Below are 19447 nucleotides of genomic sequence, written 5' to 3'. Positions count from 1 at the left end.
CAATATTTCACACAGCTGTAAGATCCGGAAGTTACTACGTCATTGTAAACAAGGAAATGTAATCAGTGTTGCCATGTCCGCCTATTATAAGCGACTGTGTGCTTCTTTTTCTGTAAAGTTGCTTGTAAAAATTGGTTGTTGCGTTTTTTAGGCTTGTTTCTAAAGTGTACCTGCTTATTTAGGCTTTGCTTCCTATTTTTCATTTTTTATTATTTAAACCAGTGGTTCTCAAATATATTCATGAACTTTCTTGTGCCCAGGGAGCATTTGTGTGTTTCAAACAATATTCCAAATATTCCACATTTTATTGGAAGAATTTTTGAAAATAGCAGATCTACAATTTCTTGTAGATCGGCTATTTTCAAATAACAGATGCATATAGGTTTAAAAGTGCTCATGTGGCCTAAAGTTGCTTCTTTTGGGCTTGTTTTCCTAGACCTGGTTGCTTATTTCTCTCACAAAATATGGCAACGCTGCTTGAAGCGGCGAATTCGACCTACGCGGCGGTCTAACAACAACAATAAGTTATGATTCACTGGTCGTTGTCAAATAATAATAGGCCCCTTTTTTGGACGATATTGTCCTTTTTTATATGACATGATATTGTGACTGCATTTTGGGACGATCGTTGAGAGTTTTAATGCTTCTTATGGTTGGACTTTCTCTGAGTTAAACGTTAGCTAACTCATGCTATTCATCTTTTAGTGTAATTGACAACCCGTTGTAATAACATAAAGTCACCCCTGGCTCTCTGTATGGACATCTGTTGGTAAGATCCCACACTAATAGATAACTTAACTATAGCACACACTGTGGTGGAAAAAGTATTCTTTTTTACTTTTTTCCCCCACAAGTTTTCAAATGTACGAACTGTTTAAAAATATCTTGAAAATAGCAGATCACAAGCTCACAATGTGTCCCATTGCGACCCAAGTAATGTAAGCTTGTTGGCTATTTTCAAATGGCCGAAATGTATAAGGGTTGAAGTGTGAAATGTATGTTTTGTAATACTAATCAAAATCTACAAACTTACTAACGTAACTCAAATATTTGTAGTCAGAATCAGAAGAATCAGAATCAGGTTTATTGTCACATCACAGGTTTACAAGGTAAAAAAGTGGGTGAAATTCGTTTTTGTTCATCGTTCCCATCGCGACGTTATTTCCATAGAAAGAAGAGGGGTGGAGGGGCAAGTGGGAAGGAGATCAAACAAGAGAACAACAAAAGGCCAAACAAGTTATCTACATATTTACACTAGTAGGCTACCTGAGATAAAATATATGACTAAGGTGCCTGAGCATAGCAGCAATGTATACTGTGCATGGTATACTTATGGACGTTAAGGTGCTTAGAGAAAAAAAATCACACCCTGTGTGAAGTGGGCGGTGTCTTCCTACTAGCTAACCACAATACTGAATGGAGTCAACCAATGATGTACACAAATATGTTGGTAACTGTGTTCTTAGAAATCTTAGGTTTGCCTGAAATTCTTCTGTAACCTTGGACAGATCTATGCTTTGTCACAATTCCATCTTTAACCTTTTCTGATGTATGCTTTGATCTTAAAGAGCCACTTCTAGGAAGACTTTCTATTTTCTTCTCAATATCGGTTTTCCCTTTTCTCATTTCAGCCATAGTGATCTTTGACTTCTACTTTACTGTTCTCACGAAATGGACAGTATCTAAGTAATATACTAGTGTTACATCACAGTGGTTTTAGATTAGTTTCGTCATATGTATCACTAGCCAATCACAGCATGTGTCTTGCTAGCTAATCACAATACTGAATGGAGTCGATCAATCATGTACAAAAGATAAATACATTTATTGAAACACTCTTTATGATGGACAAAACCATAACTTAAAAAAAAAAAAACTTATGTTTTTTTTTAAAGTTATGGTTGCTTATATAGGGCTATGCACATGTGTCATGTGACACTGGCCAATCACAGTCCTGAATAGATTGTGATTGGCCAATCACAGCGCAGGATAATTGTACAAATTTCCAAACCTCACTTTTAGGGGCGGTTTCACTGCCCAAGATATTTGTACATATTTCCAAATCTCACTTATAGGGGCGGTTTCACCGCCCAAAAAAGAAAAAGCACAATACAAAGACAAAACAAGTCAGTCCGTTATACACATAGAGTTAAATGGTTATAATATATTAATTATATTAATAAATATATATATGAATACAATTATATTAATTTTATTATATTATGGTTATACATGGGATTCTGGTGCAAAAAAAGTCAGTGGTGTCGACCACATAAGGTGTGCTGACCCTGGTATAATCCGCAAGTAGTTCCATGAGGGAGAGCAAAAAAAGAAAGTCACTTGTACCTGGTGTATTCCACAGGTATGTCCAAGGAGGAGCTAAATCCAAGTCATTTGTCCCTGTCCCTGGTATAATCCATAGGTGTGTTCAAGAAGAGCCAAAAAAAGGTCCGCGACCAGCTGGACAGTCAGGCTGCTGAACAAGGCTCATGCCTCATTCAGCAGTCTGACAGCAGCCCGATTAAAACTGCACCAGAACCTGGTGGTGGTACTCTTGATACTGCGGTAGGGCCCCTTGCCCGGTCGCGGTCGCTGTAGGGTTTTGAACAGTTTGTGACTTGGGTGGTGTTTGTCCTTGATGATGCGCTTGGCTTTGACCACACACCGCTTTTTGTACAGTTCTTGGAGCGCTGGGAGCTCGCCTCCCATTATACGCTCTGCCGATCGTACTACTCGCTGTAGGTTGATCTTTTCTCGGGCAGTACAGTTCCCATACCAGGCCGTGACACAGCTTAGTCGAGTAAAAGTATAATATTTGCCTCTGAGATGTTTTGGAGTAGAAGTAAAAGTACTGACATTTGGAAATACTCCAGTAAAGTAAAAAAATACCTCAAAACTGTACTTAAGTACAGTACTTGAGTAAATGTACTTAGTTACTTTACAAATTGGCATAATTCATATAATTTACAAGATGTTGCAGCTGCTGGTGTAAACAGACGGTGGTGAAGTATTGTAGGTGCTGGAGGCAAACAGTATTTTGAACGTTTCTGTTCAATAAATGGTACATCTGCTACACAGGTAATGTAAGTTACACATGATGAACAAAGTAAAGTAACATCAGTTTTGTAAACTAGGTTATGGCGGATGGAGAGCTGAGTCTGATCGACAAGAGCATATCAAGGTAACCAATTGCATCTTCTGTCGACACCTTTCATCAATCATCACCATACTGCAGAGTTACAATAGATGTTGCTGGATTATGCCCTTTATTTCTGTACCAAACCTATTAAATATATATCTAGTGAGGTGTATTCATTTCAAGGCTGTTCTGCACTCATCTTAATCTCTTTAAAAACCTATACTGTACTTCATTGACTGGGGTCCCTCCTTTTTTTCATTCTACACCAAATCTCTTCACCGAAAACAGGCGCTCTACAAGCTCACAATGAAATTAGTGTTGTGAAAAGTTGTGAGCTTGCAGATCTGCTGCAAGCTCACAACCTGATTTTTCCGAACGTTTGCCTGTTTTCTCCAAAGGTTTGCTTATTATGACATGCCCCGGATAGGGACGCTAGGGTTCATGTGGATGAACTGATTTGTCCTGTTAGATCTTTCTTGTTCACCACAGCTGTTACAAAGGCGGTTCCCTGTTTGTTTTTCTCTAGTCTGTTGGAGGTTCCTCTTACTCCCACTATAACTTCACTCAATCTGCACTGCAACCACATTCCAAGGATAGAGGGACTAACCACAGCTTGGCATCTGCGACACCTAGACCTTTCCTCCAATCGCATCTCACGCATTGAGGGTCTTAGCTCTCTGGCGTCCTTGAGAACTTTGAATTTATCTTGCAACTTAATCACCAAGGTTGAAGGTGAGCCTCCTGAGTCCTGACAGATAGAGCATGTTTTAGCATTGTGGGTGTTCTCCGGGTCATTGGTCTTCATTAGCGGGTGTTGTGTTTACTTTCGATACTGTTAATAATACTCTGTTTTATGAGCTGTTTTTGTCCTCTTGCCTTTAATACTGAAGGACTTAATGGCCTTGTGAACCTGACAAGATTAAAATTGTCCTACAATCAGATAAGCAGCCTCACGGGTGAGTTGAATACCGATTGAACCAAGGTTCTTTTATTTTTATTATTTACTTTTAGACCAATGAAGTCGGATCGATGATGTTGTTTTCAACTTTATGCCCACGCTAGGCTTGCTTTACCTCCATGGGACGGAATACAAGCTGAGGCACCTCAGTCTCCATAGCAACCGCCTGGACAGCATCAACCACCTGCTGCAGTGCTTGTTGGGAGTGCAGAGTTTGAGAGAAGTCACTCTGAGCCTGGATGGCAAAGACAATCCTCTCTGCACTTTGCCAGGTTATTATAAAGATGTTACGAAAGGCAACTTGAAGATGGTTTCATTGCAGCTTAAAGATCATGTCTAATGTTGGATTTTCCGAAAGATTTATTGCAGTCATACGTTACAGCAACACTCAACAGTAACCTGCAAGGGGCTCTGTTGTGTTTGAAACATCCGTAGATATAAAAGTATGCATAGGTTAGGTTATAATTTATCTATTACCTACTTTGCTGGGGGACCTGATGAAGCTTATTGCTAGGGATGCCATATAACCAATGCATCTTCATATTTCATAAATGCCTCACTTGAGATCCCCATGGATTGATTACTTCCTCTTAAGCCAAGCACAGCGTTGCTATAAGTGTCCGTTCTATACATTTATTTCTGTGGAAACATCGCTTCATCACACTCTATTCTAAATTATGTCCCCCGACTCCCCCAAAATGCCCTTATTCAAATTGTGGCGCCGATTGTGACTTTGTTTTATAGCTAGCATTGGAATCTGATTACACAGCTGATTTGCCAGCAGTTATTTATTAATGAAAAAGCTCCTAGATGTAATTACTCAAGATTAAGCTGGGTACCTGTTGTTAGTACAATCTAATCTATCCATCTGCAATGTCTGTGCACTAGTACATTGCGTAGATGCACTGTGAGAAATGTTGTCTAAAATCTAAAGGCATTTTATAACATTTTGGAATGACGTAGTATGTAAAGTCATACATGACAAATACATTTTTGTAAACCAGGAGTTACCTCAGAAAGTGTAGATAAATGACAAGAGATTAACCTAGAATATTGGGGTCAGACAACTGGAACTTTCTATGAGTATAAAACCAAAATCCAAATTCAGAAGATCAAGACACTGTGTCTTCAGCATATATAAAACGTCTTTATTTTAGAATGGTATGGTTCAAAACATGCACCCATATGTTGTGCTAATCGAAGTGCTAATCAACATGGAGGTTACAAATCATAGCAAGTATTTAAGACAAACAAACCAAACTTACATGATGTGAAACTGTAGAAACTACCAGACCAGAAACACTTGCGCCCTCTTTGTTGGATTTCAGCGGCATTGTGAGATTTCAAGGGACATTTCTGATCTTTGCTCCCGCATATTTCTGACTCTGCATTTCTGACTACATAAATTTGACCGCTGTACTGTACGTAGGACAGCAGCACTCACTAAGCCAATTCCTTGGTTACGTGATTTTCATGATTCATGAGAGCCCACTTAAAAGTGGCCAGATTAATGAAGTGTCACTTTGCAGGTCATCCGTGTCAGTGTGTCCATAAGTGTGTGTCTGTTCTACTGCAGGGTACAGGGACATGGTTATGCAGTCATTACCGCAGGTCTCTATCGTGGATGGCCTGGACCGACTGGGGAATCCAGCACCTCTAGGGCTGGACAGTCCTGGTGACATTCCGGGTCTGGATGAATATGTGGAGTTCCTCCTCTCCTCAGATGCTAGTGCCACTGAACTGGTAGTTCCCATTTATTTTGTATAGAAATTGGTCTTGGAATGGTTAAAGCGATACACAAAATCCTGATAAGTTTTTCAACCAAGCATGTTTTAACCCCCAATAGACTGAATTACAGCAAAAAGCTTATGTCCTATGTCCTAAGCTTATCTCCTGTCTCTCCACTATCCTATCTGAATACAGCACAAGCTGACAAAAGAAAATATAGAAAAAACAAAAAACAAACTCTGAATCAATTGGGAAAAGCCAGCTGGAGGGTAATGATAATTCATCATCATTCTTGTCTAAGTGCTGGTTATGAACATGTGCATGTGTGGCTCTCACCCAACCCCATTTATCTGAGTCTGTTGTAACTTGTAACAAAGTTGTTTTTTTAGTCAAGTACAAGATGCATTTGTGGTGTTTATCGCAGGCTAGAGGGGATAGCTCTCGCAACACGCCCCGCATAGACGAGATGCTGAGCCGGTTCCGTCAGCGGACCAGTTCAGAAGAAGGCACAGATGCTGTCACACATCAGCGCTCCCGGCCACAGCAGGCTGACAAGGCCATTACAACAGACCCCGTCAGCGAGCACCGCATCAGGAAACTGGAACACCAGGTGTCCCAGCTGTTTCAACAGGTGTTTAGACCGGTTGATTAACTCTGATTAGAAGCATGTCCTTATGTTTCCATTCAGTGTACAAGATTGTATTAAGTGTGCCATTTTGTTTATTCTCCCCCCCCCCCCCCCATTTGAACTCCTTCAGACCAGTCAAGTGTTTGTTGATCTTTTATAACTTTAAAAAAATATTTTTTTAATATTCTGAAATATTCACCCAGAACCCTGCAAGAGATATCTCCAGTAGCTCCACCCCCTCTGATGCGATGGTACGGAAGGCCAAGAGGGACATAGACCACACGTCAGAGAGTGAGTGTGACAGCGGGAAGGAGAACAAGAGGTGCTCCAGAATTCCAACACGGTCCACGACAGTCAGGAGAATCACCAAGGCGACTAAAGGCAGGAGATCAGACAGGTGATTTATAAGAGTTTGTGATAAGAAGTAGAAGATATACGTTTCATCTACCATTCATTGTAAACTATTATCTGGAAATAGGGGCTTAACCTATCGATTATCTTTTGAGTGATTATTCTATTCTTTTTAGATAAAATGTATATTAACATAATTTTTATAAAAAAATATATAATCGACTTAACTGATTAGTCTGACTCTGACTAACCACTACCACTTAATCCATATATAGTTGACCGGTGTCCCCCAGGGGTCTATGCAGCGTCTCCTCCTTTTTTCCCTCTACACCAAATGTTTTTGCTGAAAATAGCTGACCTACAAGTTTATGAGCTTATAGATTTGCTATTTTCGCTGCAAGTTCGCCCCAGAATAGGGACGCTAGTGGTTAAGACATATTTTATATTTAGTCATACAACGGTGTTGCGCAACAATAGCAGATCTACAACGCATTGTCATGCTATTCATATTCACCCACGAGCCAGTTTGTGGGCTCATGTATGTTTACAATCCAGTAATTGGCAAGGTCTACCTGTTAATAATTAAACCCAATCGTTATGTGTTGTGTATCATGTATCAACCCAGTAAGTACCTTGATGAGAGAGCGAATGCCCCTGCCCCCTCACAAGGGACCAGGTGATAAATCTTCCTCTTGGAACGAGGTTGTAAACTCTCCTCCTCTCAGAAATTACAGCCCCCCCCCCCCCCCAGCCTGTGATGAACGACTGGGCTGCCTTGCTCTGCCCCCTCATCTTACTTCATCAGCCACTTATGACACCTGCTTAGGATGCAGTAATTTAGCTTTAGTGAGCTCCTGACTGTCCTCATCAAAATCAAGGTGATGGTGAGGCATTCGGCCCCAAATTTTATTCGGACTTGGTAAAAGTTTATGCGATGATGAAATTGAACAAGTTTTCAGCCTTGACCTTCACAGACCCAGACATTTGCCTGAGGACTTCTACTTAAATAACAGATTTTTTTTCTTTCCTTTTTTTTAAGCTGACTCAAATATGTTTGTTTTATGTGCAGTGATCAAGAGAATCACAAACAGAAGGGAGTAAAGTGTGCTGGGCACAAGAGGAAGACCGAGGCCCCTGGGCATTTAGACACAGCAGGACCAGCAAGGAGGAGCCCCTTGGTTGTTAGCCGGGCCCCAGGGGCCAGGAGCACCAAGCCCACCGTGGAGGAGGAAACCTACAGGGTACTAAGCAGATAAACTGTATGATGTCCGCTGTTCTCAATATTGTCACACTTGGTATCTCAACCATGAATGTTCCACAGTGAACCTTCATGTTTTATAGGTTTTAGTTTTTCCTGGAATCAGGCTTTTAAGTACTACAAATTAAAGAGGGTTAAGGTGGACATAAGAAAGATATCATTTTACATGTTTTATGTCTTTTACTAATTTTGTGTTTGTGTGTGTACACTAGACAATTGTAGAGGAGCGTGACCAGGAGAGGGAGAGGCGCTGGAAGGCAGAACAGGCTGTGAGGAAGCTTACAGAGCAGATGAATAACCTGCAGACCAGAGCCAGTGAGGAGAAAGACCTCCAGAGCATGGCCTTGCACACCACAGACAGGTACACACACACACACACACACACACACACACACACACACACACACACACACACACACACACACACACACACACACACACACACACACACACACACACACACACACACACACACACACACACACACACACACACACACACAGTGTCTTTGGCTCAGGAAGTAGACTAGCTATCTTGGAAACTGGAAGGTTATTGAGAAAGACACTGCTCTCGATGAGCAGGTTGGTGCCTTGCATGGCTGCCTCTAGCATTGATGTGTGTGTGTGATTGGGTGAATGTAATTCACGTTGTAGCACTTTGGAGAAAAGCACTATAGCAATGCACCATTTACTCGTTGATCACACACAGGAGAGTTTTAAGACCATATATTTGAAGTAGATGCTTGAAGGGAACAGGAAATCATTGAACTACTTGTGTTGTTTTTATAGAGGTTTACTTTATAATGGATTCTCATCTGTTTCTACCCCCACCATCCTTTTGTATTTCTCTCGTGAGGCTGAGGCTCGCCATCTGTTTCTGAATAATGAATATCTATCCATCCTGCCATTAACATTCCTCACCATCGCTGCCGAAAACTCCTTCGAAAATCAGCCGTCCACTTTCCATCCATTACCCCAACAAATTAAGCATGAAGGCAGTTTCCTGTGATAGGTGTGATATTTAGCACAAAAAAGGCTAATCATCTATTCATTCTGGCTGAGCCTGTACCTTTTTATTTAAGCCACAGGGGTATGATTATCTATAATTAAGTTCCTCCAAATATCACCATCTCGCTTCCCCAAATATGTCAGACCCCTCGGCTGGAGTGCTAAAGTGTCATTCCTCTGTGCAGATAAAGACAGGGAGCCGTGTGTAGATGTATTGTATTGTGCTCTGTCATTGCTTGCACTGCCCAGATAAATTGTCATCATGATAGCAATTAGAGAGTTGGTGACAGCCATATGTGTGACAGATGAATCCATCTTAATTGCCACTCCTGCGGCAGTGGTCTAATGATATCGAGCAGGGGTTGCTGCTGTTAACTCTTTATCTCGTGGCTCATGGGAAATTTAAAGAGCTAAGTCATACTGCATGAGGAGGTCATTGACTCACAGTTCCCATACGCCTATTAGGCATGAGCGCGCTCAGTTTCTTTCCATCCTGCTCTTTTCATTCGATACTCTTTCATTTTCCACTTCACCACACCTTTCCCTTTTTGTGTGATCTGTTTTTAAAAAAAAAATCCTTTTCCATTCTATTAACCTTCCCCTCTTAGTTTACGTTCGATTCAGAAAATAATTAGTTTTCAGAATTCTCTTATTTCCCACACACCTTACAATGTTGCTTATTTTTAACATGGATACTACTCTTCTTATCGTGGTGCTAGGTCGGGAGTCCATGAATTATTTTCATGTTTCTACACATTTACCCCCCCCCCCCCATTCTTTCCTTCTACTCTTCCAGGCTTAAGGAGTTGTTGCTAAAGGAGAGGTCGGAGCACTCTGGCCTACAGACCCGTGTAGAGGAGATGGAGGGTAGGTGTCAGTCCTTGACCCAGCAGTTGGAGCAGGCCCGTGACAATGAGGACCAACACAAGAGGGCACTGCGCAGCCTGGAGGACACCATCTCCCATGGAGAGGCTCTCAGGGCACGCCAACAGGCAGAGGAGGTAGCTAGCTTAGCAGCATTAGCTGTTGATACTGTACTGTACAAGACTAGTTGGTGGTAGTCAAACAGAATCTGTTCTGTTTTATTTGGAGTTTGTTTTGGTCATTTTTGTTTTTTTTCCCACAACTTTTTCTCTGAATGTCTTAAAGGATATTAGTTTTCTCACTGTTCGCTCAGTGTGATTATGATTAATCACCTTTCATAAATGTGCCCAAAATATGCCAATTTTCTCTCTGAATTGTTGAAAGAAATGATAAAACAGGTGATGTTTTTGATCTTTCAGATGAAACTAACTCAGGAGCTGGGGAACAGGGTATCAGCTCTGAAGAGAGAAGTGGATCTTCAGAGAGCCTCTGTTCGCCAGCACAAAGACAAGCTGCAGCAAGTCCATGAACTGCTGGCATCCAGGGAGCAAGAACACAGGTGCACTTCAAAATGATATACAATCATTCTGGTAAACATAAAAAAAGACAGAAAATCTGATGTCAAGGTTTAAAAAGTATGATTAATTACTTTCTCTAAAATATGGCTTTTTGTGAGGAACTCACTCATGATAGGTAATAATTTCAACAATTGTCGCTAGTATTTATTACTCGCATGCTATGATTTTTTTCATACCAGGTGTTTCACTTTTCACAAGAGCGATATCTCATTTTATAACAAACTGCTCAACCATTATTCACTAGTCCATACCTGTCATTTCCGCGACCGGCCCTTTCCCACCGGATCGTAGTAGAGTAACTTGGAGACGTCCCCTTCTGTGACGCACACGGAACTGCTTTGCCCCTAGTCATGCGTCACATTCCATGAGGATCGCACTGCCCGGTTTTCCTCCATGGTGGAAAATAGTGCTCGGCACTGGCACTGCCTGGGGGGGGGGGCGATAATTTACGATTCTGTCCCCAGTCCCTAGTATCGGTACATAACTCGAACGGCGCTGAGTCGGCTCTAGTGGACTTCGCAACATTCGGCACGGCGACTCGCTTGCCTGCGGCGGTGCCTCTCGTTGCTCAAGTAGAGACTAGAGCCGGCGCACCTCCGTCGTTGTAACAGTTTTTTTGCCTAACTACTTCCCAACTTAATATTAGGGGCTGTAGTCTGTTCTCACCAAGTGGGCCGAGTGGTCCGCCTCGCTGGGGGTGACAAAAACTATGCCTAAACCTATCTTTAATCCCAGTAAAATATTATTTTTACATAAGAGAAATAAGCAGCGCCGGGGGAGGGATTCGATCCCGAGGCTTGTGCATTGGTAGTCTGTTGCACGCCACGAGAGCATCTGGTATTGCTGGGGTTTTGGGAGTTATTTAACGCAGTCCGCTCATGTGAGAGAGCGGCGTGCATCACAGAAGGGGGCGTCGCCAAGTTACGTTACTGCGATCCGGTGGGAAAAGCCCGTTTGCGTCATTTCCACCTACCGTCCATCCGGGCTATGGGACTGCAACCACACCTACAGATCCCATAGTCTGCGACGACCGTTCACAAAAACGCTAATAAACAACTTAGATTTGAAAAATTGGCTTCGTCAATCTCTTCGAAGCCCGTGTGCAAGTTTCTGAGGAGAATGTGGTTCTAGACAGAGGTTTCTTCATTTTATAGTAGGAAGTAGTAGGATCAGGGTCTGTTTTTTAAACTTAAACAATCAAATAGGAATTCTAGTTGCACGTCTTTTTATGAACGCATACATTACACTCAAATCTTATCTGCAGTCATTTCAAAATTGGCAAAGTGTCCAGATGTGAACATTCCATCCCTGCTGTTGGCTCCACAGAAAAGCGCTGGAGGCACGGTTAACACCTAGCGGGGCAGAGTTCCGTGAAGCAGTGGCGAATGAGGTGGTGTCAGTGGAACAGAGACATGCCCACAGGGCAGCAGAGCTGGATGAGAGACTCGCAGAGGGCAGGAAGCAGTATGGCGCCCTGGAGGACGAGTTCCGCATGGCACTAACCATCGAGGCTACTCGCTTCTCTGAGGTCTGGACAAGAGTAGAGACACCTGCCTTTTGGACCGTGTTGTAGACCAGTGGTTCTTTTTCATGGCACGGATGTATTTGGCCAAATTATTTGGAATAAAAAAAATAAAACAGATCTACAAGCTCACAGCGCTTCGTATCGTGATGCGCTGTGAGCTTGTAGGTTGACTATTTTTGAATAGCATATAGATAGATCCCTGGGGGTCCTCGGACCCCACTTTAAGAACCACTTTTGTCGATAATTGAGGCATGGCCCTTCCAAATGGCATTCAACCATATTAACCCGAAATTGTCCCTATTTTGGTAATGTCATATGCAACCATTTCAAAATTTGCAAAATAAATAATAGAAATAGACAATCTTGTAGATTGACTTTTTTCGCTGTTTGTCATAACAACTAAGAAGGCTTAAGTGGTTAAAATTATTTTTCCAATCCTGTGGATAAATGACTTCATTCCCCATAGGTATATTTTTTTCAACCAGCTGATGGGTGAGGGCTATGAATGAGTTATGAGTAAGGATAATTTGACTGGATAAGTCAGTCATTGCCACAGGACAATTGCTATATAAAAGGATTAGAATTTAATCGGTCTGTTCTACCTTGATACTTTCACACATTTAATTTGCACTCTGCAAGAATTGTAATCTCATTCCTCAGTGCTAATGTCGGAGCAATTTGATGCGCTTTAACTCTGAAACTTTTTAACCTCGCAGAGTGTGAAGGAGATACAGATTGCCACTCAAATTCATGTGGCTTTTTACAGATTGCCTCCGGTAAACCAATTAAACTAGACAATCCTGTTGGATCTCAAATTTGACACTGACTGATTAAATTGTTGGTCGGTGACACGCTTTTGACAGTACCAAAGATTCTTTGCTCCTTGTTCAAACTTTTCTGTGGCCTTGTACACAGTACATTCCTCATATTTAAATGAAGTGTTCATTTATATATTTGTAACTCAGAAAGTGTATAAATCATTTGCACACTCTCGGAGTAAAATGACCGCAGGATTTTACTGTGTATGTTAACCCCACTTCTCGCCTATACTGTGTCAGTGGTGTAAAGTAATTAAGTGCATTTACTCAATTACTGTACTTAAGTACAATTTTGAGGTATCTTTTACTTTACTTGAGTATTTCAAGTACTTTTGGTACTTTAAGTACATTTTGATACCAATACTTTTGTATTTTCACTCAAGCAATTTTTTATTCCGGACTTTTACTTGTAACAGAGTATTTCTACATTGCAGTATTGATACTTTTACTTAAGTAAAAAAAATGATGTACTTTTCCCACCACTGTACTGTGTACAGGTGAAGGAGGTGTGCGACCAGTTGGGCACTGAGCTGTCGGAGCTCAAGACAGCCCTGGGCTTGTCCCAGCAGAGGGAGACGCAGTCTGCCTCCCTGGTGCAGGAGCTCACAGCCATGGTCAAAGAGCAGAAGAGCCGCATCGCTGACCTTATCAAATCTAAGAGAGATGCTGTCACTGAACTGAAGGTATAGGGAGACTGCATTACTTCTAGCGGTACCTCTAGTACTACAAAGATGTGTTACCCTTTGGTTACAAAGACTAACCTTTTCAAAATGTCCTGAGATAAGAGGCCCAGATAGAGTACTGGATATCGTCGCCGTCGGGTGGAAAGCTGGTATCTCCATGTTTCAACTTGTAATGTTTTTTTTTCATAAATGAATGTCCTACTTCATCATACGAGAGTGTCACACAAAGTAGTGAAAATAGCAGATCTCCATGTCGCACGGCTATTTTCACTATTTTAAAAGGGTTTTAAATGGTAATTAAATGGTTTTGGACATACAAGGTTTCCACCCGACAGCAACAATATATGTTTTTATTTGTCTATCTGTTACAGTTGCTCCTATATCTAAAATACATGCCGTCGAAAAGACTCAGACCCTTTGAATAACAGTCCATCTGTAAGCCATTGACCGCAGTTAATGTTTGCCGCTGTCTGTCTGTCCGTCTGTTCATCAGGTCCGTCTGCGGCCCCTAGAAGCGGCAGCGGCGCAGGATAGCCGTCTCAGCCTGCAGCTAGAATTGCTGAAGAAGGACAAGTCGCGTTTGCTGACCCAGCTCACAGCCCAGGAGTCAGTCATAGACGGCCTACGAGCCGAGAGGAAGATCTGGGGTCAGGAGCTCGCTCAGCAAGGTATGAACACCGCTCACTAATCTTAGTTAATAGTTAAGTATAGAAAATAATATACATACAGTGTGTGTGTACCCACCCATACACACATATTAAACACAGAGAAAAGGATTGGTGGAGGACAGGAGGTACTTCTGTGGCCTACTGGCAGTGTGTACAAGTCATTTGGCGCTGATCAGTCCAGCAGTTTGCAAAATTATTTCCTGGCACACAGACAGACAGACCTTATGGTTGTGGCTGCGAGGACCTGTGCTTGAATCCGACCTTTCTTTCTCTGCCCATAGCCTCCTGTTTCTCAACTCTGACCTATCTGAAATAAAAGCACAAAATGCTCAAAAGTAAAATGAGAATAGTTTCTGCAGAGGAGTTTGCAAAGGTGCAGGTCTCTGTTTCCAGCACAAATTTCAGAAATCCAGCCCCTATAAGTTTTAAAGGATAAAAAAGCTCCGTGCCTCTGGAATGCTTTTTTTCCTTTTGTTAATATGATTTTTTAAATAATTTATTATATACATTTTATGTACAATTTATATCTAGCATGTAGGATACTTAAGTTGGGGGAGACTGCGTACAAGTATGACCTTATTGACCTGTTGACACAACACACAACCAGTTTCTAAGTGACCAAAACAAGTGTTCAAGAGAGTGAAGAACAACTTTGATAATGTCCAGACAGGGTCAGCCATATTAGGAAGAAAGTTCTTTGTCTGTTTTCATGGAAGGAGTTCAATTAGATTCTATAACAGTGCAGCACACTGATAACCATTTTGTCATTCTCTGTTGAGTATTTGTTGTTAACGCTGAGTGATCTGAGTTCATAATAAATATATCTAAAAGGAATATTGTATTCATCTTGTGAATTCTCAGCTGGCAGAATGCCATCATAGAAATTTCTTAACACTGTTTGAAGAAAGAAAGAAATTAAAGTGTCATAGACAGCACTCAACTTTGATGCTCCTTTCATCAATTCACAAAATGTGAAAAATATTCACACAAAAAAAATCACTGACAAATATTCAGGGATTTACTTCCTTGGCCTACTGCCAGTGAGAAAAATAGATTTGGTGCTGATCGGTGTGGTGTTCTTTTTTAGATTAGCCGACAGACAGACCGGCACCTCGCCTCCTAGGATAATAGCAATGTCTCTTTTACATACCGACCCCATGTGAACTGACTGTCTGCTGTGTAGCGTAGTATTGTACGTAGTGTATGTATACACGGTATATTTAAAAAAATACTAACGAACAAATAGTAATCATGTCGTGCCCCACAATTATACATTGGAACGTCAAAATCTGTGTCTCATTATTGATCACAAACCGCAATCAAAAGTCTCTCTCTCTCTCTCTCTCATTCTCACTCACTCACACTGACAAGTATAGAAAATGTATCTTGCATTGATAGATGAGTTGAGATATAATATATAAAACATGATACATGAGCACAATAAACATGTAAAAGCGACTTCATTTATAATCATGGTACAGTAGACAAAGAACCTTGTTGTCTCTCTAGGTCACACACATTTGCACTGCTCCGTGCTCAGGCCATTTGGACTCTTCATATCGGCCACTGGCACAGGCACACTGAGCTTCTTCCAAGCAATTGGAGCACCCACGAAGCACTGCAAAAATCTTAAGATATTGCACTGCAGTGTCATTATCAAGATTCTTAGGTGGAAAAGCTAGAGCTGCCATCTAGTGGTCATGCGGAGTACACCACACACACACACACACACACACACACACACACATACACATACACATACACATACACATACACATACACATACACATACACATACACACACACACACACACACACACACACATGTCAACCCTGTAAGAAATAACCAAATATTCTGTCTGTTTGGCAGGAGCGTCCCTGGCCCAGGATCGCGGTCGCCTGGAAGCCAGAATCGAGGTTCTGGGCACGGAGCTGGAGACCCAGAAGAAACAGAATGAGAGGGACAACGACAGCCTCCGGATCAAAGTCAAGATCATTGACGACCAGACAGAGACCATCCGCAAGCTGAAAGAGGTAGCAGGCCTATAACATTACAAAGAATGAAAATCAATATGCCTTGCAAAAGGTTAGTGCATGTTAGGTTCTGTTGGCAAGTTTTCCCTCAGTGTCCTGCTTGCTTTGTAAAAGCTTAGTGATCTTTTTCGTCCATCTCTGGTCTCGACCACGTCCTCACCTGCTGCGTCCACCTCACATGACCTCCTCCTTTGGACCCATGACCCTTTCTCCCACTCCCATTTCCCCTGCCCTCCAGTGGTGATCCGTTCTAAGGAGATGCCTCCATTATTTTGAAGTTGCCTCAGTTCCTTTTGTTGGCACTGTCAACTTTTTATTCTAGTCATCATTACTTGTAATAATTAATTTGAACATTTACATATTTTTTATCCTGAAGATACTGAGACATCCTCATGGCAACTGTGTTTTTCTCTCACAACAAACTATTGAATTAATACAGCAACATCATACCCCCACCCACTTCCTTCCACCTACTCTCTCTCCCTCTCTGTGTCTGTCTGTGTGTGTGTCTGTCTGTCTCTCTCTCTTTCTTTTTGTGTGGGTGTCTCTCTCCCTCCTTAAGGCCTTGCAGGAGCGTGACGAGCAGATCCGGAGGTTGCGCGAGGAGTCGGTCCAGGCCCAGAGGAGGTTCCGTCAGCAGCTGGAGGAGGAGACTGCGCCGCTGACTGAGCTCAGGGAGCGGGTGGAGCAGCTCAGCTTGCGCAAGGAGGAGCTCAAACAAGAGCTAGAGGACAAGGAGCTGGAGCTGGTGGAGGCCCACCGTGTCTACAGGCAAGACACACACACACACACACACACACACACACACACACACACACACACACACACACACACACACACACACACACACACACACACACACACACACACACACACACACACACACAAGTACTACCACAGTTTACACTGACAACCATACAGTCGTTGTCTCCCACCAGCTCTGTGCATAACTGTAGTCCCAGTTTCCTGAAGGTGGGATACCCATTTCCTATTCCGGTTCATTTTACCATAGTATTGACTTGGCAGCACAGTTGAACCGGATGCATGCACATGCATGACTAATGGGAGATGTAGTGGTAAGGTTAATTCTATGGCTGAGAATTGTAGTCGATTTGTAGGCGGTCTTTTATTTTCTTTCTCAATTTGTACTTTTTCACCGTCGGTTGGTGTTTTTCACCGTCGGTTGGATATTTGAATGGGAAACCATCGTCAGACTTCTGTACCCTATACCTTCATACCTATCATGTTCCAAGTCTTTCATGTAACCATCTCTCTATGTTGTGTGTCTGTCATCCCAGCGCTTCCAATAAGAAGTGGCAGGGGAAGGCAGAGCTGTTGACTCATCTGGAGAGCCAGGTGAAGCGCATGAAGGAGAACTTTGACTCCAAGGAACGCTCATTGGTAGAGGAAAGGAACAAAGCCACGGAAGCACACAAGTAGGCTCACAGAACTCTCTGATTATGTAATATTTACAGTATATATGTTTACAGTATATAGTATACTGTATATATACCGTATTTCCTCTTAATAGTGGCCACAGCCTTTATTTGCCTCAACTGCAGAGGCTACCAGGCGTAAATCGGTACACAGATTTTTCCTATTCCCAGTATGTGATAGTGTTTTGATGACCTTAGTCTGGAATTAAATGGCAGATACTGTCTAAACACGTATTTGTGGTTAAAGCTAGTAAGTACAAGGTCATCAACTGTGAATGTGATGTGATTAAAAATGTTTTTTAGATTTAAAAAAATGTTGTGTTATTATGGATTTGCCTGAGAGGTGCATCCTGAGGTGGGATGGAATATCCCAGCTGGAACTAAATGCATCCCCTGAATGCTATTTGTTGTTCAAATCACAAATGAGTTATTTTTCCTGTGCCTCTTAAGAGTTGCAGTGGAGAAGTTGCATTGCGTGGACGATGCATTCCGTGGACAGCTGGAGTCTGTGCAGGCCTCTCACCAAGCTGAGCTCTTACAACTGGCCAATGAGAAACAGAAACGGATGGAACAAGCCAACCAGAGGGTAGGATATTGCCTTCCTTACACATAAGTATTATTTGGGTTCTGTTATGTGATGCAATGTCACCAAGAAATGTGTTCATTGCAGCAGCTGTGTGTGTGTGTGTGTGTGTGTGTGTGTGTGTGTGTGTGTGTGTGTGTGTGTGTGTGTGTGTGTGTGTGTGTGTGTGTGTGCGTGTGTGCGCGTGCGTCTGTTCCTCAGGTGTTTGAAGTTGAAGAGGAGATGCGTCAGCTCCTGGAAGAGACAGAAACTAATAAGAAAGTCATGGAGGAGAAGATGAGACGTCTCACTACAGTTTTAAAAACTTTTGACATGTGAAATGACTTCTGTCTCAAGTCACTTTATTAAATGTCTGTGCCACAATTGTTGAGCTTATATGAACAGAGAACCTGTGAAAGATGGTTGTCATTTTATGTATTATTATCTGTTTCTATTTTCGAAATAGTGAATTATTGTTCGTGTATTTTAGCACATCATGTACAATTGTACATTGTACATCATTCTCTAGTAAAGAATATTAATTTAATAACTTGAACTGAATTTAAGCCAAGGAAGAACCACTCTAAAAATGTTATTGTATTTGTGTCATTTACTGAATAAAATGTATTCAGTATACACTGGAGTAATTAAAACAGGTCAAATATAACATTTAATGTTATATTTTACCTGTTTTAATTACTCCAGTGTCCAATGTATTTGTATTTAAGTTAATAAAGTTAATATGCATGACTAATTGAACTAATGTATTATTATTATTAAGTATTACTAAATGTATGTTTTATACTGAATAATAATGAATATCCCTTTATTACATGTGTGACTATTATGGGCTATTTGAGTGATAGGGTTTATAAAATCCTCCTTATAAGAGTGCAGATATGAAATGTGGCCCCCTGGAGTCAGTGTGGAAATTTAGTGGCCCTCTCCATCATCAAAGTTGCCCACCCCTCCCCTGCTCTAAAATGAAGTTACTATGGGCAGGCTTTGGATGATGAGTATAGCAAAAATAAAAAAAAATATTATTTGAATGACCGATTCTTCTTCTTTCTGACCCATCCCTACGATCCACAAGCTCACAACCGTTGTGATGTGACGCGTTGTAAGCTTGTAGATCTTTGAAAGAAAAATGTGGGTACTTTGGTACAATAAGTATATTTTCATGCCATAGGTAAAAATAAATCAGTACTTT

General features: G+C 41.6%; 1 protein-coding gene across 2 annotated transcripts; it reads left to right on the top strand.

Moving 5' to 3' along the window:
* The first annotated feature begins 488 nt into the window (after positions 1-488).
* lrrcc1 (leucine rich repeat and coiled-coil centrosomal protein 1) lies at positions 489-18875 on the top strand. 2 transcript variants are annotated; one of them, XM_080440282.1, is made up of 20 exons: positions 489-769; positions 3135-3181; positions 3666-3871; positions 4030-4095; positions 4202-4369; positions 5674-5840; positions 6250-6456; positions 6657-6850; positions 7874-8045; positions 8275-8423; positions 9866-10070; positions 10353-10492; positions 11838-12039; positions 13352-13537; positions 14031-14205; positions 16076-16239; positions 16802-17010; positions 17538-17675; positions 18126-18261; positions 18460-18875. In XM_080440282.1, the coding sequence occupies exons 2-20, from the start codon at positions 3138-3140 to the stop codon at positions 18574-18576; spliced, it is 3045 nt and encodes a 1014-aa protein (XP_080296408.1). In that variant the 5' UTR covers positions 489-769; positions 3135-3137; the 3' UTR covers positions 18577-18875. The 2 variants fall into 2 exon arrangements, with proteins under 2 accessions (XP_080296408.1, XP_080296409.1); XM_080440283.1 differs by lacking the exons at positions 489-769; positions 3135-3181; positions 3666-3871 and having other exon boundaries at positions 4084-4121.
* Positions 18876-19447: the final 572 nt, after the last annotated feature.

Source organism: Gymnoscopelus braueri (genome assembly GCF_963280865.1).
Source record: "Gymnoscopelus braueri genome assembly, chromosome: 10".
In the NCBI taxonomy this organism is placed as follows: Eukaryota; Metazoa; Chordata; class Actinopteri; order Myctophiformes; family Myctophidae; genus Gymnoscopelus; species Gymnoscopelus braueri.
Note: the sequence above shows the minus strand (reverse complement) of the source record. Positions and strands in the feature narration are given on the sequence as shown.

Coding starts and splice junctions, on each gene's coding strand:
- lrrcc1 (XM_080440282.1), top strand. CDS start 3,138: ATGGCGGATGGAGAGCTGAGTCTGATCGACAAGAGCATATCAAG. Junction 3,872..4,029: donor CTTAATCACCAAGGTTGAAG/GTGAGCCTCCTG, acceptor TTAATACTGAAG/GACTTAATGGCCTTGTGAAC. Junction 6,457..6,656: donor TGTCCCAGCTGTTTCAACAG/GTGTTTAGACCG, acceptor ATATTCACCCAG/AACCCTGCAAGAGATATCTC.